The sequence below is a fragment of the Sabethes cyaneus genome, chromosome 3 (assembly GCF_943734655.1).
Source record: "Sabethes cyaneus chromosome 3, idSabCyanKW18_F2, whole genome shotgun sequence".
NCBI classification, from domain to species: domain Eukaryota; kingdom Metazoa; phylum Arthropoda; class Insecta; order Diptera; family Culicidae; genus Sabethes; species Sabethes cyaneus.
Genome location: NC_071355.1, coordinates 177,959,529 through 177,982,912, shown reverse-complemented (window position 1 = coordinate 177,982,912; position 23,384 = coordinate 177,959,529). Strand labels below are relative to the sequence as shown.

Here is a 23,384-nt window from a genome sequence, read left to right as displayed (position 1 = left end):
CTCCTCGCATTCTATTTCCTCAGTGGATATGATCGAATCTCCTGGCAGTTCTTCTATGCTCCAAAATCGCTGAATGGATTGCTCAAGAGTTAGTGAGTGCGAATAGATAACCGATGACTGATTGCTATTGCAAACACCACCCACCACCCAACCTAATCGGGTCTCCTTCAATATTGGTAAATCATCATTTAGTTGGAACTCTCCGGGCAAAAGCAATCGCAAAAATAATTGATTACCAATGAGCATGTCTATCCTACCAGTCTGATGGGATTCCGGATCCGCAAGTTGTACTTCAGATGGAATATTCCAGGAAGCGATGTTGAAAGCGGTGGTTGGTAAATCTGCTGTGATCTTCTCTGCGATCAAACAGCTTATATTAGCGTGGAAGTTGGAATATCTGGAACGGATTTGGACAACACTACCCAGTGAGGCATGGCTTCTAGTGCAATTTACTCCGGCAACAGTAACATTGGACGGAAACTTGTTCAACTTTAGTGCGTCTACCATTGTATTAGAGATTAGGTTAGCCTGGGATCCACTATCTAATAAAACTCTGCAGGGGTGGGTTCTATTATTCGCATCGATGACATCAACCACGGCTGTAAGAAGCAGCACTTGTGCCGCAGCCGGAACCTCATCGCAACAGCTGGCGGTGGTAACCTGCGTTTCTTCCGACGATTTAGTTTCTTTATTCCGTATGTTAGTGGTTTGTGCCATGGACTTTGGCTCTTCTGCGGAAACTCTTGGTTTGTCTTCAATGTGGAGTAAAGTGTGGTGTCGCCGTTTGCACTTTGAGCAACTTTTGTCCGACGGACAATCTTGGCTACGGTGCCCCTTCCGTAGGCAGTTGAAACATATACCACCTTCTCGAACTTTACTTAACCTTCGTTGGATTGTAAGTGACTTAAACTCTGTGCAAGCAAAATTTTGATGATTCTTACCACAAAACTCACACCTATACTCGGTACTGGGAGGCGTTACTACTGCGACCATCCTTTGGGTAGACTTGATTGCATGATTTGTTGGTTTAGATTGTTTAGGGTTTGAGGAATCACATCTTTCCAAAACGAAACATTGGTCTTTCAGATACTCAATCATAGTCTGGTAATTGGGCAGTTCGCCACGCTTGATAGTGGCTTCCCAGTTTCGGCGTGTTTCCTTATCTAAAGCGGTGGCAAGGAGGTGGACAACAATAAGATCGGATACTCCGATGAATTCTTGCTCTAAAAACTTGAGCGCTTCAATGTGCTTGGTACATTCGTCCAGTAATGCTCTTAGCTCGGTATGATTTTCTTTAAACATTTTCTTTAAATTAAGTAGCCCATGTATGTGGGTGTCAATGGTATGCCGCTTATTCTCATATCTTTCCTCTAGGATTTTCCATGCATGAGTATAGTTTCCTTCATTGATCGTTTTAGCGTCTATCAACCCTGCAGCATTTCCCATCAAGGCTTTATCTAAGTGGTATAATTTAACAGCAGGAGGATCTGGTGACTTATCAACCAGATCTTTAAACATTGCTTTAAATTTAGGCCAGCTCTCATAGCGGCCATCGAACGTGGGAATGGGCATGCGGAGAGGTTGATGAATAACGACAGGGGCTTGAGGGTGAGCTAAAGCATTTTGCATACTGGCGTTGGCTGCTGCCAGTTGAACAACATTGTACCTGGACAGTTGCTCCTCGAGCATTATAGTCACTTCATCTTTGAGCTCATCAAATTGTATAAAATTATCGTCATGTAGCTGACGGTCGTCAGCGGAAATCAAAGCAAGGATTTTTTCATGCACCGCTTCGTACTCCTTCTGAGCAGTCTCAACCTTTTTCAGGTAAACACGAATTTGGGCTTCGCTTAGCGGGCGAACTTCGTCTTCATTATGGAGGATATTGAAAATTCTGGTTACCTTACCTTTGGCCAAACCACGGCGATGTACCAGCACGTCAAGCTGCTCCATTCTTGTAATCCTTTCCTGCAGCTTTTGTTTCTTCTTCGTTTTCTTACTCACGGGGGTTGTTTGGTCGGAATTTTCTGGTTGCAGTTTCACTTCTAAGGCACTCGTTTCACTATCGGATTCTTTTAGCATCGTTGGAGGAACATTACAACAATTCAAGCCTTATGCTCGACCCAAGTACGGAAAACAGCCAAGTCTATAATCACTGTACTTGGGGGGAAAACGTCCTCACTAACCGGCACTTGTTCCGCAACGCGTTTAAACTTCTAAAATGGCGGCTTATCCGCAGAGGAATCTTCTGGAATTCACTTCAACACTTTTTCAAGATGGCGTCTTCACATGTTCGCCACAGGCTTTGCCAATATGGCGACGGTTTTTTCACACTTAGTGTTTTTCGATTTTGAGGGTTCCACATAAATCCCTGCCGAAGCTTCTTAATTCGGCCGTATATTCCCGAAACTTCACTACACGTCACATAATCCGGGTTGAGGGACCAAAAAATGTTCGGTGGTTCGTGGACTGTAGCCAAAGTTTTGGACCCAATTTCGGAAATATCACAAGGAAATATCACTTTTAACTACTAAAACACTTTATTTCACTTTACTATACATTTTGCTTTCTTAACCACTAAATTATTACGCGATTTTACTTAACGAGTCAAATAATACTTAATCCTGGGTAGGCAATTAAAACTTGAATGAATCGTACGGTGGGCTGCTTCTCCTTTTATACCTAATCGTTGAATGTGGAAAATTCCATCCGCATCGCGTGATCGATCACTCGCACCAATCAGATCATTTTTTCTTTTCTACGATCGACGATAGAAATCGATACCTACTCTTTGTCGTTGCGCGACAACACCAGTTTGGTCGACGGATTCGTTTTCGATCACAGCAATCGGGGTTAACCAAAATTCTACGTTGCATTTTCGAGCTGTCAGCGTGAACACATTCAATATTCCATTTAGGGTTCCAAAAATGGAACAGTGCCATATTTTTTTGTTTTAAATTATTACGATAATATTACAATTACTGCGGAAAAATGTGAAATAACATTCGACTTTGGATGCCATAATACGGGCACCCTGAGTACCACTATCTCACCTAAATATAAATCTTGTTGTAAGAGAAAATAGAAAACCAATTAATTGGGATTTATCCCTGCTCGCTTCTTGTTTCTGTTTTTTTTTGCAGCTCCTACTACTGCGAGTGCTACCCAGGCTTCAGTGGCATCGACTGTGGCTATGGACCACTTTGCAAGGATTCGCACATCTGTGAAAACGGAGGCACGTGCAAGTAAGTTTCCGAAAGACAATTCGTTCTATTTAGTTTGCTTTCCATACTCATAAAGAACTCCGGTGTGACCGAAGTAAATGAAATTTTTCGCGATTGCTTGTTTGTGTATAGAGGAAAATAAAAAAAAAACATTATTAGCTTTTTCGAACTCGGCTCACTTCTAATTAAGAAAAAATTGAATGCCTCTTCTTTAATTACTGGCGTTTATTGGGAGTCCTGGTTCACTGCTCTTTGCATCTAAAGTAGTAGAATTGAAAACATTATTCAAGATTGTCCTATACAGTACCTATTACATCAGACAACCCACAAATTTCACTTCAGTCAACCGGTCACCGAAACAAGTCATCTACAACCTTCATCACATTCATCCTACTCTTCCTGTTGGCGGTGACAAATCCCGCACCCGAAATTAACCCTCAAGTGTTCGTAAGAAATAACAGCCACATTAAAATCAAAACCGTAAAATTTCACGAATCTCGGATCTTAACCCGAATTAACACGCCGTTCTTCTGTTTTGTTCTCTTTCCTTTTACCGCCCCTCGGCACAGACACATCGGTGACACCGCAGTCACCTGTATTTGCCCTCCGGGCTTCAAGGGCAACAAATGCGAGATCAGCGAGTACGACGAAATAACAGGTAATTGCATTATTCGCGCTAATACTCATCATAAGCGTTATCAACTTTATCCACCTTTCCACCGTTATCCTTATCATCATGTCACCGTTTATGCTTGGTTTCAGCCGCGCAGCAGACAGCGCAAAGCTGAAGGCTTCCTTTCGGGGGTTGCTACACATTATTGGAGCAATCTTTGCAAGGATATCACTTTCAATTAATTACCGATTACTCTTCATCTCATCGCACAGTCTATTGAATTTTTGATAACTGCTAATTGAAAATGTCGGTGCTGGGCGGCCTGGCTGAGCTTGATCGGAGCCAATTAACCTCCAGCAGGCGGTAGTCTGCTCTCACCGATGATACTCAAGGCTTGCCCGGCTTAGTTAGAGTGAACTAACGTGAGCGTAGATTTTAATATTGATAGCATGTTGATGGTTTCTTGGTTCCGTCTTGTCCTTGTCTCGTTATCTGATGTAGGACACATTCGCTTTCATAATCAAAACCAAATAAATTATCATATTCAACTTCATGTGGAATAATGACTAGGGCAGTGAAAATACTGTAAATTTCCCAAATACTCCTGAAGTGGTTTATTTCAAAATTCAAAAGGCTACAAATCACTGCCATTCCACAGTTATGGATAACAAAAAAAAATTTGGATAAACATTGATTTAAAACCTCTATTTTAGCAGAATCAACACTTCCAACATATTTAACTTTATAGTATCTAGATGACACTAGAAAAACCAATATGGGTAATTCTACATCAAGTGACCGAGAAAAAGTACAAACTTGTAATCGTCCTTCTCGGATTTGAACCAAATTTTGTCAGACTGTTCATTTCAGGTCAGCAAGAAAAAATCCTAAGTTCGGTGCCGATTGGACGTTCCCTCGATTAATGAGATACCTCCATGTTTGACGAAAAGACACGTTTTTGTCAAATCCTCTTATTTTCTTTTGCATATATCTCTGAAAATACTAGGTTTAGAAAGACTATTTTATCATATTTCCAAAGGATTGTCCAAGAAAAATATTAGTTTTTAGCGGCAGTGCTGCCAAATATTATTAAATTCGATTTAAAAACTAAATTTGCGTTTTTCTCTCAATGAGTACAATTTGATTTCAAAAATTTAAATTCCATCATATTCCTCAGATTTTTTTACATAAGAACCGCTCAAAACCACGAGGTATTCTTTGCTGATCCAGAGTTACAGCTATTTGAAGCAATCTACAATTTTCATAAATAGTCAAGAGTAAAATTACATTTCACTGAAGCAGTGAGTCTCTATGCATTGCAAATACACTATGCGGTACCGTGGAAGCATATATACAATATATAATAAGTTTTTTCTTAACAGTGTTGCCAATTTTTCCGTTTTTCTCAGTATTACCCACACTAATTAAATCAATATTAGTATCATTGCAGAAACAAACAAAGGAGGTAAAATCTAGAGGCAATCAGCGAGCTGAAAAACATTTTAATATGTTACTGGCAAATAGCTAGAATATTTTACGCCATTTTAAACTTATATTCCCATAACTAGTGTTAACAATTATACGAAAAACGAAAAAGTTGGCAGCCCTGTTAGGAAAAATTTGATTGTCTGCGGTATGTATGCTTTCACAACAACACACTGTTACAATAATGTAACAGTGTTTTTACATTGCTAAGAGAGTCAGTGCTTCAAGAACGTAATTTTACTATTGATTATTTATGAAAAACACTGGTTTCTTTCTACAAATCGCTATAACTCTGGATCGGCAAAGAACGTGGTTTTGAGCGAGTTTTATATATAAAAATCTGAGGAATGCGATGGAATTTTAATTTTTGAATTCAAATTGTACTCATTGAGAGAAAAATGCAAATATAGTTTTTAATTCGAATTCAATAATATTTGGTAGCACTGCCGCTAAAAACTAATATTTTCTTGGACAATTTCCTTTGGAAACATGATAAAATAGTCTTTCTAAACCTAATATTTCCAAAGTTATAAGCAAAGGAAAACAAGAAAAATTGACAAAAACGTGTCTTTTCATTAAAAAAGGGAGGTACTCCCATTAATCGTCCAATCGGCACTAAACTTAGGATTTTTTCTTGCTGACCTGAAACGAACAATCTGATAAAATTTGGTTCAAATCCGAGAAGGTCGATTACATGGCACTCGGATACGTGGAATGACCCATATCCATATGAAAGAAATTAATTATTAATTATGCTTGAATAGAAACTGGTTATCCATAATTATAGAATATTAAAAACTGTGGAGTCAATCGATCAATTAACAGAACCTGTGTATTTAAGACGCCAAAACTTTTTGTAGTGTAAATCTAATCTAATGTAATCTCACACTAACGCAGCCTGGCATTCTGGAAAATGACGATTACTTAAATCAATCATTTTTCTTGTCAACGGCCAGGCCAACTGCGCAGCATGTACCGCAGAGAGAATTCCAAGGCATCGAGTGAAACCAGAAATAATTTCTAATTTCATTAAACTCCTTGAAATTAAGATGAAGGAAAAAAGCGTGGACTTCCCGTACCAAACGCTTTCCATATAAATAATGATTTAATTGCAGTCGTTGGGAGTATTTTTACTAATAAAGGTTAAGCGATACTCCGGGGATGATGGCATTTAGACCAGAAGCTGGGCTGTCAAGGGTATAGCGCCTTATTTCGCATTCTGAAAATAGAATAGTCTACCAATAATATTAGTTTAAATAATAAGTATAACACTTGAAAATAAAATTGTGTGGTAGGGGAAGAGCGGTAAAGACGGACACTGCGGGAAAGACGGACACTTGTCATATTTCATAAACAATAATTTTTTGAAGCAAATCAATGATGAGAAATGTTTCTATAGACTGAATTAACACTTTTGAACTAAACTGCCGATTTTTAGCAGCGCAGCTGTCAAATTTATAAGCAAAACAAAGAAAAAATGCGTATAAACACTAACCGATGTAATTTTGTGTGTGAAGAAAATAGCTGGTAAATCGTTAAAAAACAACATATCCATGGTAAACCGACGACATTGTGTTAGTTTGATCCTTTACTGAATATCCATTGGAAACCTAGTGAATTTTTGAATATTCAGTAAAAAGTTATTGAAGTTTGAAAAAATGGTATCCAAGTCAGGAAAGACGGACACCCAAAGGTAGGGAAAGACGGACACACAGATTTTGAACCCATTTTGCCCAACAACGATTTAACATTGCAAATACTTACATATTATATATTGAAAAGTAACCAGAAGTCATATAACAGTTGGAATAAGCCAACTTTTAGAAATGATTAATTCGTCACCAATTAATATATTGAAGGGAACCATTCTATTTTCTCGCTCAAGGGGGGATCGGGAAGGAGGTTTTCCCAAACCAATTCTTTCCTAAATACATGATGAAATATGTTAATCTTTCATAATACTGATAATTCGACGACGCGTGACACCTTTTTGCGAGTGTCCGTCTTTCCCATATCAAGTGTCCGTCTTTCCCACCCATGCGCAGAAACTCTGTTTTATACATGATGTTTATAATTTTAAAAAAAGCATAAATTTTGGAAGAAATTTTCCAGGACACGTTGTAACTTTATTAGACAGAGACTTAAAGGTTCAGTTTGTACGAAAATTGCAATCACTACAGTTATATTTGAGTAGATATTGAGTCTTTACCTTAAGGTGTCCGTCTTTACCGCCCTTCCCCTACAATCAACGGTTGCCTGAAACTACAGTTGTAAGGTTAGGAACTGAAGGCGACACGACCTCGCACCTCCTAGCTTAATCGACCTGAACGACCAAAAGGTTAAAGGGTCGTAAATAAAAATAAACAAACAAACAAAATCTCCCAGCTTGGCTACCCGATCAAATGAAAATATCAAATTTATAACATGATGAGTTTTAAATAACAAGTATTTTATAACAAAATCTTCTTTGCGTTTTGTTAGAAACTTGGTCTCAGTAGTAGTTAAAATAACCAAAAATTGTAACAAAAACCGCTCTAGGCATATCACAAATGTATCAAATTATAATATACATAATTTGATCTAGTTTATATCAAGATGAGTTACAAAAGTCAGTATTCTACCCCGCTTTATAACAAAATTGTAACAAAGCGTGTTATAAGTAACAGAACGAAATGGAATCTTTGTAGATCAATTCGAGTGTCGCAAGTTTTTATATCACATTTATAACAAAGTTTGATAGAAATATCAACTTAAGCTACAATTTTGTAATATTTTTGTTAGAATCATCTGATCTGATACAAATTGAAGTATTTCCAGCTAAGGCCACCTGGAGACGTTAGGCGTTATGGTTTGGATGGCTACAGCTATGTTGGGCGCTATTTCCTAGTTGCCTTCCCCATTCCATCCCCTCTAGACGCAAACACTTTTTGTAGCGTAAGCAACTAAATAAGAACCAGAACATATTTTCTGTAAAGAAATAATATGTAAAAGGATTTTTAAATATCAACTAGCTGACCCGACAAACTTCGTATTGCCACAAATTAACCTGTGTTGTACATAAATCATGAATGATCTTTGTCACAATCTCGAGTTTTGCAAGTTTCTGAGGAGTTCAACCTTAGATGATTCATTTTGGCAGTTACGTAACTATGAAAGCATCCCAGGTAACCAAAAAGCATCACCAATGCTATTCAAATGTAGGCCAATAAGCATTTAAGTCGCCTTAAATGCTACTTAAATGCTATTTTGGCAAAATATACAGCTACTTAACTGATAATCTTCTTATAGTGCTGATAATGCTAATTTACAGCTAATTACCGACACGAAGAATTTGAATACATTTTTGGATGCCAATTTACAACACTTATGCAGTCAAAAAGCTAATATACAACAATGTGCAGTATAAAATGCCAAATACGCTGATTTGCTGCTTATGTTAATGCTTATTAGTTACCAGGAATGGGTAGTTTAATATACAAATTTACAATTTTTCCTCGCAGTAAAGTAGAAAACAACTCCCCTGTCCCCTCATTGCATAGCCAGAAAGCGGATAATAATATTCGCCATGATTGTACAACATTTCGCCGAATATCATTTTGCGAAAAACCTGAAGCGGAATGTACCATTTCACGGAAAACTTTTTTGTGGAAAGTACCATTTCGCGATCCTCTCCTTATTGGCTGTCGTTCGTTTCAGGAAACCCAGGTAGACCTAGAAAAACAAATAAACCTAGACAGTAGTGATTTCTGCGGGGAGTTACCTCCCCCCAGTGGGCGGCGCTTTCGACGGCGGGTCGCCGGCAACACTCGCGGCCGTTTCGTCCTGAATGATCTAGTGTTACAATAGATAGTTTTTGTGGTCTTATTTTTGACTAATGTTTTATGGAAGAGTCTCGAATTTCTCGAGTTCGATTAGTTTTTGAGTTTCGCAAAAATTGCTTTTTTATTTGTATGAGAGTCCATATCCCCCTATCACAGGGGTTCGAGGTCTCTAACTATCATAAAATAAATTCAAGACTCCAAAATCTCCCACATGCCAAATTTGGTTCCATTTGCTTGATTAGTACTCAAATTATAAGGAAATTTGCATTTCATTTGTATGGAAGCCCACCCTCTTAAAGGGGAGATGGGTCATAACTCGCTTTCTAAAGAGGAGAGGGGTCTCAATTCACCATAGAAAAAAATCTTGCCTCCAAAACCACTTACATGCCAAATTTGGTTCCATTTGCTTGATTAGTTCTAGAGTTATGAGGAAATTTGTTTTTCATTTGTATAGGAGCCCCCCTCCTAAAGTGGGGAGGGGTCCTAATTCACCATAGAAAATATTCTTGCCTACAAAAACACCCACACGCTAAATTTGGTTCCATTTGCTTGATTAGTTCTCGAGTTATGAGGAAATTTGTATTTCGTTTGTATGGGAGCCCCCCCCTCCTAAAAAGGTAAGGTGTCCTAATTCATCATAGAAAAAATGGTTGCCTCCGAAAACACCCACATGCCAAATATGGTTCCATTTGCTTGATTAGTTCTCGAATTATGAGGAAATGTGTATTTCATCTGTGTAGAAGCCCCCCCTCTTAAAGTGGGGAGGGGTCCTAATTCATAGTTAATTTACCTTTAACGTGTGCGGCAATATAATGAATATGATTCACTAGTATTTTTCGACTGATATATAAGTATCGAATAATTGGGATTTTGGCCGTTCAGTCATTACCCAGTAAACCACAAATCGTATATCAATATATGAAAATAATCTTAAATGTCTCTGAACAAAATCGAAATCGTACACAAAGCTTATTAAATCGCACCCTAGTTTGTATTCAATCGTACAAAATGAAGACGACTGATTTACATACGATTTTCATCACAGAATTGTATAGCATTATGGAATTAATCATGTTGAATCGGATCTCATCGTATACAAATACTTATGAATGTGAATTGTTTACGAATAATCCGCAGTGCGTATATCGCCTCTAAAATAGTACGCATATGCTGGTTTCGTGCGTCTAGTGCGATTTTTCAAGATATATATCGGTACATATATCTCATTTTCCACTTCGATATACGTACGAAAATGTTTACTGGGTAAATTATAGTAGACGTTCTATTTGTCTTTTACGCTAACGTTTCGATCCGGATTTGGATCTTCATCAGGGCTTAAGACGATCAACACTTTAAGCCCTGATGAAGATCCAAATCCGGATCGAAACGTTGGCGTAAAAGACAAATAGAACGTCTACTATAATTTAATGACTGAACGGCCAAAATCCCAATTATTTCATAATGAATATGTTTATAAGGTAGATAATACATTACATCATGAAAAGCCGAGACACGAGCTGATCGAGACCACTGTGTCGAATAAGAACAGTAATGCGAGAGCTGGTTCCTATTTTCTCGGTATTTCACGAGCATTTCCAGATAGAGAGTTCCCCAGTGCGTGTACAAACTGTTTTAAAGGGTATAAACAGTAAAAATTTACTACTAGTCGGATGATAAATTGAACTCCTTAGTTCTCGGTGCCAGAGGGGGGTTGTCCGACGTGTCCGGCCCTCCATAGCCTACTGACCTTAGCCAGATGGGAAACTCCCCAAGCAGTTCTCCAGCGTGTAGCTCGTGATCTATACACCACTGTCACTATCCGCTTTCAATGTGTATTTCGCCAAATATCGTCCACAGCACTTTCCACTCCGCCCTCAAGTCCGTAAAGAACTACTACTCTAATAAGGGTTTTGTGCATTATCATCTTGGTACCGCGGCGTATACTTCTTGACTTCTTGGTCGTAGCGTTTTGCGAAGGGCAAGGTAGGCCCGATTTCCTGATAGAATACACCGCTGCTGTTAGCCCCACTGGGACCATTGTTTTGATTTATTGTGGTATCTCCTGACTAGCGTTGTTGACCGGGGTCGCCAGTGATCCCAAATATATGAACTAATCTACTCTATTCACTTTACTCATTCTAATTTTGTTCAGTGTGTGCTTTCCTGTGCTGGTGAGATGCCGATCGCACTCAACTAATGCTCGGGAAATATGTGAAACATGTTTAATTGGCAAAAAGGGGCAACACCGTGCAACAAACTCTGAACTGGCAGTACAGCAAGGTGCTAGCATAATGTTCAGTGACACACAGTTGCCTCCACAGCATTCGAATTTGAGCTGCCATTCTCCAATCACCAAGAACCCCCAAAGCAAAACCTTGGGTATAACATAACTATCTTTATACATTGCCCTTCTTTATCAATAGACTTCGCAGCCGCTTATTAGAGTACAGGACAATTACGGCGCTAGTGCAATGATCCTACTTGTCTCTAGTAACACCGCCCAGCCGCGATTGCAACATACGGCGACTGGCTTGTTAGACCAGCATCGTACCTCGAAGCTATCTGGGCAGCCTCAAATACCCATTACTTGGGTATCCACATCGACTGCGCTCTCCAGCTGGTGCGGGGTTTGCCTGAAAGTCGTCGACCTCTTTCTGGTTTCCTACTGAATATTTTTTTCGTTAATCGTTAATCCTGCGTTCACGATACATATATGGCCGTATTTTACTTATCACTTAACATTATTTATATTCTTATACAACTCATGGATCTTGTATCTGCACCACATTCCGGCGTACTACCAAGAACTGATCGTAGGATCTTGTTTTCAAAGGCACCAAAACCTTATCAGTTGCTCTCCTCCAGCCTCCACGCTTCGAAGCGAAAGAGTGCTACCGGGAAAATTAGCGTATTACAGATGGCAACTTTTGTGTGAACTTGCAGACTACGGAGCTTTAGCCGACCACGCCGCGGCTTCCCACGTGGAGCCATTAAGTGTGGTGCGTAACAACCTGAGCTGTTTAGTTGGACAACCATGCTTATTAGGACACCGCTTCTAGTTTTTGTCTGATAATAAAGAACAGAAGTTGGCGCTAGTGTTTCATCATGCGCCATGCGCGAGAATACGCTTGAAACTATCAATGGTTCCCTATTGAATACAACAGATGTCGTTACTTTGTAACGCATATTGTACATTTCGGAAACAACCCAATTTTACGCGACAATAAATTTACTCAGCGCAGCAGCAGTACCGTGAATTCGGGTGAAATTGATCACTTTTTCGAGTATTTTTTAAATATCTTTGAATAGAAACATATTTAGGAAGATGATTCAATTTTAAAATAAGTACTGTAGTGCTGGCTACACGACAGTATCATCTATATCTTATATAAATAGTTTTATTTTAGATAAAACTTAATGTAATCGTGAAATTGGAAATTTACAAATAACGGGTGACATTGATCACGTAGAAATCAAGACGATATTGCTATTAAACCATACGCTCTGACAGCAATAACCAAACGTGCAGTATAAAATCTGGCGTAATCGAGATATTGCCTGTATGTAGGCAACAATGTCGCGTACAGCAACTTGCACAAAAATCAAACAGTCAGCTCTACATTAGCATGGTTGATGCATCTGCTAAATAAATATGAACGATAAAAAAGATATTAAGCCAATTTTAGCATCGTTATCATTTGTTTTTGTTTAAACATTGCTGTATATATGTGTAAATGTACGATTTTCGTATACAATCTTCATCAATCTAGTGAAACAAATAATTTAATTCTCCTCATATACGGGAGCTTGACTGTCTCTTTGAATGTGTAGTTGCATTTCGCTATGTAAGCACAAACCGATCTCTTGCACTCTCATGCAACTGCCATATGGAGCGTTTGTAAAATTTGTGCGAAGTATTGTCTGTCTTTTGCACCCTTTATAAATCTCCATTCTGCTTCACAGAAAGAATAAACTTTCGCAGGTGGCAGCTCCATTTCGCACCCATAGCGATCTAGAAATCTATGTTGCCTCAGTTCATGATGTTATCAATCGTTTTATTTCGTAAAAGGTCAAATCAAACAATTTCTGTCGCATAATTTTATTCATGGAAATTATCAAAGCACAGCCAGATAATTAGAGAATCGAATTAGTTCTATCAAAATTTCCTTCTGCAACGAAATTTGTGTTAACAGCAAGAAGTTTTATCGGGCATGTTGAAAATTGCGATTCGATCAAAATAGTAAATTTTAAAAAATCAAGCCATTTACAAGATCAATCTTGCTGAAAGCCAAGTGACTTTGACCTGTAACTCAATCTTTATATGGATGGGTGCATATTCAGTTTTATGAATCAGTATAAACGTAGAATAAAGAGTTTTTTACTCGTTGGTCCAAGGTGATCAATTTTACCCGACTGATCAATTTCGCCCGAATCGACGGTACTCTCTCATGCATCTCAGTTTCTTTTGTGTTTGTTGCTAATCGCAATATAACGTTTGACACCTGAACCAATAAATAGTTGGTAAACATTGTTTTTGTTTATCGCGTTCATGTTGCGAAATTTAATTTCTTCGAATTGGAATGTCGCAAACATATTCAGCTCCCGGTTCAACTCTCGTACGGTATCAAAATGACTTTCCCAAGCTCTCGGAAGAAGAGTAGTAAGATGCTATGGAGAGGTATAGGAAAAGTTTTATCAAAATTAGACAGAAGTTATGAAAATTAAGCATAACGGAGTAACTGTACCACCAAGAAAATGTGATTAGTGATTGTTTTCAGGTAGGTAAGCATAGATAAGTTAAGTGAGAAATTTCGATTTTACAACCACTAGAAAAGCGCCATCTCTGGAAAAGCAACGGTTCGTGTGGTGTCCTATTATAATGCAGTGAACTCGTTTCACTTTACTTAATCGTACGCTGCCTTGAAGTCTATACACAGATGACGAGTCTGAAAATTGAATTCTTGAAATTTTTCGCAAGGATCAGTCAAAAGGTGAATATGTGGGCTCAAAAACTACATTGGCCAACCAAGGATTCCTGCAAGGGTCTCAGATTGTGGAACATAACGCGGGAAAGAATTTGGTATGGTCAGTTGAGGAGGATCAAGAGTCGATCTCAATGATTGCTGCATTCGAGTTAATGGTTCTTCTAGTAGATCGGGCATAGTCTGTCGGTCTGAGCCGATGCATTTCACAATACAATTTTTTTTTTGAATTCCAAAATCTCTAAAAATTTCCTAAATGTTTTGATTGACTACTCTAGGCTCAATTAAATCTAGTTTCTTGACCCACGGAACGAAATATATTATTATCATTACTAGTTTCAGCTAAATTGAAGCGAGAGCAGCATTGGAGCGAAGCAAATTAGCATTAAGTCGGCAATCCGATATAGTAAATTTGCAATATTATTGATAATGCACCGTTATACTGCAGCAAGTGTCTTAATTGAATTGTTAATAATCGTTGCAATCGTAGCTCTACTGATCCATCATGAGCATTCAAGTCTAGTGGGATCGGTTTTGTGCAACGTAATTAATCTTGTGTATAACAATCGCACGCGAGGATTAATTATCTTGTTTACGCGAATAAATACAACCACTTAGCGTAACTGTGTGAATCTAACTTAGGTCACCGACATGGTTGGAGGATCAATGTATGTGATTAGATCAGCACATTCCTCACAATAATGACAGGATGTTTTGTGAAAGGAACAAACTTCCAAATGTTATGCCTCAGTATTTTTGGAACAATCACTAGTTTCATAATAAATATTTATCAAACCTCTCCGGCAAGTCAACCTACTACGTGGTGAAGAATTTTTAACAGTTCTGCTATGAACTTGACATTGATTCGGCTCATGCAAGTCACTACAGTCTTATTTACATGTTTATACAAAAATGATATTAGGATAATATTGATGTGCTTTTATGCTTCTGCGTGAGATACAGTATAGCGTATCTGCAAAATTGAATTCTTTTTTTATTTCATCGCGAACAGTTTGTTCTTCTTATATTTCAATTTTGAAAAAACAAAATCAAATTTAAGGTGTAGCATATTCCTCTCCAGGATGCCGAACCTGCGCCGTGCAGGGTGCAGACATTCAGATTTTCAGCCGGTGGCAGGAAATAATTTGCGATGGAAACGAGATTGATCCTTATCTTTAATTAAATCAAAATCTTTCCTTGCACAGCATACTCCTAGCATACACATGATGAAGGTGGCAGCTTGTCCTTCGCTTCCGAAGTAATCCCAAAACAAACAGTAGCTATGCTGTTCGGATGTGCCGTGCAGCAATATGCGTTCCTTGGGGTGAAGCGCATGTCTTCGGAACGTTCCGTAAGCAGTGAGCGCTGACTGACGTTACTGGTAAAACAGTAAAGTATGAAACAATCTCAAGCCTATCAAGAAGAAAATTCCCATATGATGTACAGTTTGTACAGATTTGTTGGAAAATATATTAAGCTGAATGAAATTGAATATATTAGCATGATGGGAAGCGTGCCATGTGTAACTATGAAACTTAATATTCAGATTGTTAATAGTATTATTTACATGAAACAAACAAGATTATATGAAACTTCTAACTGCACCGTTGCATCAAATCAAAATAATCTGTACTAAAGTAAAGATGATTTATTGTACATATCTGTTTGATATATGTTTAACCACACATTCTTCGGTCACTCGGATCAACCCTTTTGAAATCTGGATATATTTTGTACACCTTCACAGCTAATTTTCAGTATTTTTGAGACCCATCGGGACAGTTATGCAATCCTACTTTTTTATACCGTAACCTATTCTAGTGGGAGTGTGAACATATTTCTACAGTAAGCCCAGTTACAACAGCACAAAACCCATTTGTATATTTTCATTCTATTGTGTATGTATCAGTGTATTTTTACACGAACAGGGTACGTCAAATGAAGTAATCTTCTCTGTAATGAACCTAACAATAGCTAGATAAATCTCACTTTTTGCATCAGCGAGATTAGATTATACGTTTTCGATCTGAGAATATCTAAATATTCAAAATTTATATAGTACTGGTTCGAAAGGTTTCAAACTATGTAAGATAGGAGTGCATCGAGACTGCATACTAATCATTCTACCTTGTTCATGGTGAAATTTACATAAACTACATCAGCTTACTAGAGAAAGTTCTCGTTGCTCTTGCCATTCGGTATCGGTAACAAATCGAACGAAGTAATGCATACTCATGATATCATCCTCACGAGACATTCAGGCACGTCTCTGCTAGATAATCAAAGTATCGACTGATACGACTTTCAACCCATAAGGGAGAGTTGTTTGCTTCGCAAATAACCCCAGTATTCTGTTTAAAAATACTGATATCGACAAAAAAAAAACTCCATCAGTACACTAGTTGCACCGGTCAAACTTTGCTCGATTGTAATTGAAACTGCGGCAATCCGTCCCATAAAATTACATCGTGTCAGATAAATAACTTTCCTCCCCGCCAGCAATTGCCAAACGCCAACAAGAAGCTCTGGATGTTCACGACAAACTGTGCTGTGAAACTGCAAGTAAACATCACTACTTTTGAAATTCGATCATACCATTCCGAGCAATGCTGCGAAACGGAAACCTGGTGGTGCCGGAAGCAGTATCCATCCAGTCAGTGTCAGAATCAAACCGAACGATGCCGGCGCGCCGATGCAGGATGCAGCCCAACCGGCGATGGTCATAAATTTTCCATCATAAACCTTTCAATTCGGTACTTGAGAAACCGATTCTCGTCAACTTTTCCAACAAGGCGCACCCCCCCCCCATTCGCTCATTCAGCCACTCAAGGGTAAAAAGTGTCACCACCGGACGAGACGGTGGGTGGCTACTGAGCCAAAGTTTGCCGAATCGTGTTTGTTCTCTTCCATTACAAGTTTTCAACTTTTCCTTCTTCTGCAGTTCCCGTGGCGGCGACGGACAAAATGACTTTACTGCTGCTTCTGAATCACGATTGCTACGGGCTAACCCATTGATGAAAAAAAAGTTACTTACTTCAGCACTGAATAAAGAAACTATCGGTTCGGAATTCGATCAAAAATTATTGAATTTCGCCACAACAGAATTTGCTGCAGCTTTTACGAGTTTTATCATTGTTAGCGAAGTGGTAAATCTGAACGGTTGTTGTTTGTTTGCGAGCCGGAGTTGTGTTGGCTGTGTGGTTGGATTTTGCACGGTCCAGAAAACGTGAATGCTCTTCACGGTTCTCAGCAGGTTATACTGATTGGATGCAGAGTCACGAAAAAATCCAATGCAACTATGGGCGATGAAATGGGTGCACCTCATCCGGCTATCCATTTTTCCCCGGGCAGGCTGATGTGCATAACAACATAACAAATATGGTGCAAAGTCAATAGCAACTGGCAGGTTATAGATAAAAATCAATCGAAATTTATGCATCATCAGAGGCCTTCAATCAGAAGCAGTATGCATTAGGCAGATGAAAAATTGGTATTTAATTGTTGGAGGAGTTCATTTCTGAAGCAGTTTTTGTAAACGTAAAATGCTGTAAATGCTAACTACAGGTTGTGCATTTTAATCCAGCACAGTACTGCACCCATTTGGAATATTGTTTTTCGTTGAGTTATAAGCTAAGTATAAACTGAACATTTTTATAGTTTAGGAATAGCAAATGAGCTTAAAGTTGTGTAGAAGTCTATCTAAGTTTTTTCTACGTGGTTGGACGTTAGGCATGAGGCTTATTTCCGCAAAAAACGATTTTTTCGGGTAGACTTTCCTCTAAACTGTAGTGTACATAATATTGAAATTGAATAAGTAGCTTCAGGCAGGGTTCGATCAGTTTCAATTTTAATTCGTTTGACAGTACCGTCTCAGCCGAGCAAAATTTGGCAAAGTTATAAATGGGACATTTGTAGAACTAGATATTATCTACAATTTTGCTGAATAAAGTGTTGCTGTATATTTTGTATTAACGGTACTACAATGCTGCTACCTCATTAGTAACTCAGTGTAGGTTTACTAGTTGTCCAAACGTCCCAAGATCAAGTTTGAAAATCACGTTTTTACAGAAGCGGCGTTTTATTACGCTGAGTCATACCACAATAGATTAAAATAATGATCGCAGTGGTCTAACCTTCCGACAAAAATTACGTTGGGTTTCTTACACTTCGGACTGCAATAATTGTTGTGTATGATCAATGAAATATTATATCATTATCAGGTATCAGCATCTTTGGTTCGAGCAGCACGTTCCTCACAATCATGTGGAAGATTTGTGCCTTGCCCATCTTGCTCTTGCCCGTGTCATCATTTACCTGATGAGGACGGGAAGGAAAATAGGAGGAATAGGAAGGGGTGGATGAGGAATTTGGACAAACGCAAATACATACATACCGAGAGATTTTTGTACCCCCGAGGGGATACTGCAATCCTTAACTTATCAATAGTTAACTTATCAATAGTACACCCCCTGGGGGGTATACTCATGATAAATAAGAGCTTATAGCTCAATACCGCTTTCGGTAAGAAACATTCCATTCCTAAAATCCGATTCATTTAAGACGTAGGATCCAAAGATCCTAGGACGCAATTGTGCTACTGCAGGACAGTTGCAAATTACGTGATATGGTGTACCGTAGTCGGATTCACATAAATTACAATGAAACGATTCAGCTCGCTGAAGACAAGAATACTGCAATTTACCTTTGAATGTTGCAAAAGAAATTTCGCAACCTTCTCACAACACAAGGCTTAACAATGAAACTTTTCGTTTGACGACAAGTTTCAAGATTTTCCCAATAACGTACATGTTCAGATGAGAACCAAGATCGAATCTTTTGTTTTATCCAATATGCCGCAATTGGTAAAGCAATTCCGGTCCGAAAACCGACTTTTCTGTTCCAGATCTTGCTAGTTCATCAGCCCATTCATTTCCGGTTATACCAGAATGACCAGGAACCCAAACCAGATGAACGGCATTTAGAATGCTTAGTTCTTCTAATTGGGTGTGGCAGGCGGTGACTGTTTTCGATTTAGAATTAGCCGCACAAAGGGCTTTTAAAGCGGCTTGACTGTGAGAACAGAAGTAGATATTCTTGCCTATCAGTTCTTTCTGAAGTGCAAACTGAGCTCCTCACATAATTGCAAAGATTTCAGCTTGAAAACGGTGCAGTAACTACCCAACGAATAGGATTCCTCCAATTCCAGCTCACGGCAGTAAACACCAGCACCCGCGCGACCTTCCTACAAGGAACCATCGGTCTAACAGACCTCATACACTCAAGTACTTTTTTTACACGGTTTGTTTTTTCGATTATTTAGAAAGGGGAAACTTAGAGACCCTTCGTTTATTTCTCAATACATTTCGGAGGGGCCCGACATTCGTCACGTAGTTTGTAAATGCTCCCTAAGTTGCACCGTCCTTAAGTAATCTAAAAAAACAAACCGTGTAAAAAAAGACTTGAGTGTAGTCGGAAATTTTTTCCATGTAGCCTGACATCCACTCCTCTTTAAGAGGAAAGTCAATTGAAAAAGTCCTATACGGGAAAGTACGCTTGAGCGTTACATCGCTAGGAGCAAGGGCAAACTTGTCCTCAGCAACAATTTGCGACCACAATCGAGTATGACCAGTGGAACCGTCCACAGACTGCCAAAGGCCATTCGCGTGTAGTCGATAAGCACATATTGCCTCTTGCTTCAGGTGGAAGTGTAGAGGACAACGACCGTGTATAATCAGTGTATGTATTTGGGTTTAAGCCCCCAAGAGTTGCCAATTGCTCGTCTACATTGCCCAAAGGTCATGTACGCTTTTTTAATTCGGAAATCAATATTTGTGGATCAGTCAAGCTTGGAGTTGAGAATTAACTCCACGTACTTCACCTCGTTCACAACATCAACATCCGAATCGTAAAAGCGCAGAGCGCGAGCTCCATTGGTATTTCTACGTCTTGAAAATAAGACGATAGATGTTTTGCTCGGATTTACCGAAAGTGTAGTTTCTCGGCACCACGTTTCCACGACGCGTAGTGCCTGCTGCATTAAGTCAAATAATGTGCTTATGCACTTTCCAATTACTAGTATGAGATAGTCATCCGCAAAACCATATGACGGATAGCCTAGACCATTGAGTTTCCTCAGTAGGCCATCCGCCACAAGGTTCCATAAAAGAGGCGAGAGAACGCCACCTTGTGGACATCCACAAACACTTTGCTTCCAAATGCTTGCTTGCCGCTAGGACGAAAAAAGCAATCAGTTACTAAGCATTTGTTCTATCCACTTTATGATTATTGAAGGCACATTATGATAACGAGCAGCCTCCAAAATGGAAGCGAAAGATACGTTATCAAACGCGCCTTCAATATCCAAAAAAGTTCCTAAGCAAGATTCCCTTTGGGAAAAAGCAACCTCAATTTTATCCACCAAATCATGTAATAAAGTGGTTGTAGACTTGCCACTTTGATAAGCATGTTGTGATGAATGAAGAGGAACTTCTACTAAGCTTGTTTTGCGGATGTGGTGATCAACAATCCGCTCAAGTGATTCAAGCAAGAAAGACGTTAGACTGATTGGTCTAAAACTTTTTGCTTGCTCGTATGTCGCGCGTCCACCTTTAGGAATAAACTTAATGGTTATTTCACGCCATTGAGTTGGGATGTACCCAAAAGCAATACTACACACAAACATCCTTCTCAGAATGTGTTTGAAGTACTTGAATCCTTTCTGCAGTAGAATAGGGTATATTCCATCTGTTCCAGGAGATTTGTATGGAGAGAAGCGGTTCACGGCCCACTCAATCGCTTCAGTGGTGACAAGTTTCCGAGCAAAAGCCCATGAGTCTAAGCCACCTAAAACGATTTCTGGATCGTTTCGAACTTCAGGTTTCGCACAGCCCGGAAAGTGACTATAAAAGAGACATTCCAGGATTTCATTGTCATTCGAACAGTATTCGCCGTACGAACTTCGAATGTTATTAACCTGATAATCTTTCGATTTTGACAGTATTTTATTAAGTCGACTTGCCTCGCCGAAACTGGAAACATTGCTGCAGAACCTGTGCCAGCTCGTGCGTGCTGAAGATCGTAGAGCCTTTGCATAGGCTCTCCAGGCCTGCTTGAAAGGCTCCACGCCATCCCTAAGACATCTATTCCAGACTTTCCTGCATCGTTTCTTTAGTTCCGCGAGATGAGAATTCCACCATGGTGTCCCTCTAGTCGTTTTAATAGTTTTTAGCGGGCAGGCTACTTCAAAAGCATCCGCAATATAAGATGTTGTGACATCTACAGCCACATCCAAGTCGATCGATGACTCAATCGTCGGTTCGAATCCTTGAAATTTCGTTGCTAGTTCCTCCTCAAAGAGTTCCCAGTCAGAAAATCTCGGATTGCGAAAGGTTGCAGCGTTCAAGGAGACACCCAAATGATCAAAATATATTAAGCAATGATCAGATATTGGTGTCTCATTTGAAACATTCCATTGTGCCAACTCATGACTGATCCTGTTAGAGCAGAGTGTTATATCTAACACTTCCTCTCTACCAGCTCGTATGAAAGTTGGACAATTGCCAATGTTGAGTATTCCAAGGTTGGTACTACTCAAATATTCCATCAAATCAGAGCCTCTCAGATTGATATCCGAGCTGCCCCAAATGTTGTGATGAGCATTGGCAGTATTTCACCACATTTCTGAAATCGTCGCTGGGAGACGGTTCATCGTGTGGTAAGTATGCAGAACAGTAGACATAGCGCCTATGGACATCATCCACGACGAGTTCTACTGTGACTGCACAAATATCTCGAGTAGTCAACTCAGAGATAAGGCATGCACTTATTGACCTATGCAACAATATGCACGCCCTGGGCATCAAACGAAAATTTGTCATACCAGTTTTATAGTATCCGTCGAATGAAAGTACCCCTTACGAAAACATGGCTCCTGAACCAATGCAATGGTAACAGAGCCATTAAAAAGTTTTTCTCATAAATATAAATTTGCTACCGTTTGTCCTTCCTTCCTTAATCAGCTCCAGGCCGTGGTTTCCTCTGCTGTACGAAGAAGTCGTCTCCATTCTACTCGGTCCATGGCCGCAATTCGCCAGCCACGTAGTCTACGTAGGGTCCGCAGGACGCCTTCCACTTGATCGATCCATCTTGCTCGCTGCGCGCCCCGCCGTCTCGTTCCAGTCGGATCGTTAATGAGAACTTTTTTAACCGGGCAGTCGTCCGACATCCTCACGACATGTCCAGCCTATCGCAGGCGACCGATTTTTGCGGTGACAGCGATGGGTGGTTCCCTAAGCAGCTGATGCAATTCATGGTTCATTCGCCTCCACCACGTTCCGTCTTCCATCTGCACTCCGTCGTAGATGGTGCGCAACACCTTCCGTTCGAAAACACTAAGGGCGCGTTGGTCCTCCACGAGCATAGTCCATGTCTCATGGCCGTAAAGGACAACCGGTCTAATCAGCGTCTTGTAGATTGTTAACTTCGTGCGGTGGCGAATTTTGTTCGATCGCAGCGTCCTACGGAGTCCAAAGTAGGCACGATTTCCTGCCATAATGCGTCTTTGTATTTCTCTGCTGGTGTCGTTGTCTGCGGTAACCAGTGAGCCCAGATACACGAACTCTTCTACCACCTCGATTTCATCACCGTCTAAATGAATCCGGGGAGGGAGGTCAGCATTCACTTCTTTAGAACCTCTTCCTTTCATGTATTTTGTTTTCGATACATTAATGACAAGTCCTATCCGTTTGGCTTCAGCTTCAAGTCCGATGTACGTTTCCGCCATCCTCTCAAAGGTACGTGTAATGATGTCAACGTCGTCAGCGAAACCAAGAAGCTGGACGGACTTCGTGAATATCGTGCCACTCGTGTCTATGCCCGCTCTTCTTATCACACCCTCCAAAGCGATGTTAAACAGCAAACATGAAAGCCCATCACCTTGCCGTAACCCTCTTCGAGATCCAAAGGGACTCGAGACTGCCCCTGATACTCGAACAACACACATTACTCGATCCATCGTCGCCTTGACCAATCGCGTTAGTTTATCCGGAAATCCGTAGTAGTGCATAATCTGCCATAGCTGATCTCGATCGATCGTGTCGTACGCCGACTTGAAGTCGATGAATAAATGATGCGTGGGCACGTTGTATTCGCGACATTTCTGCAACACTTACCGAAGCGCGAAAATCTGGTCCGTGGTGGCACGGGCACCCATGAATCCCGCTTGATATTGTCCCACGAACTCCTTTGCAAATGGTGATAG

General features: G+C 39.8%; 1 protein-coding gene across 1 annotated transcript in view; it reads left to right on the top strand.

Moving 5' to 3' along the window:
- Positions 1-23,384, top strand: part of LOC128740449 (fibropellin-1-like) — an 88,861-nt gene that overhangs the window by 51,810 nt on the left and 13,667 nt on the right. Inside the window, exons 2-3 of the mRNA XM_053835990.1 lie at positions 3,144-3,245; positions 3,794-3,882. Coding sequence (XP_053691965.1) covers positions 3,144-3,245; positions 3,794-3,882 — 191 coding nt within the window. The remainder of the gene's footprint in view (positions 1-3,143; positions 3,246-3,793; positions 3,883-23,384) is intronic.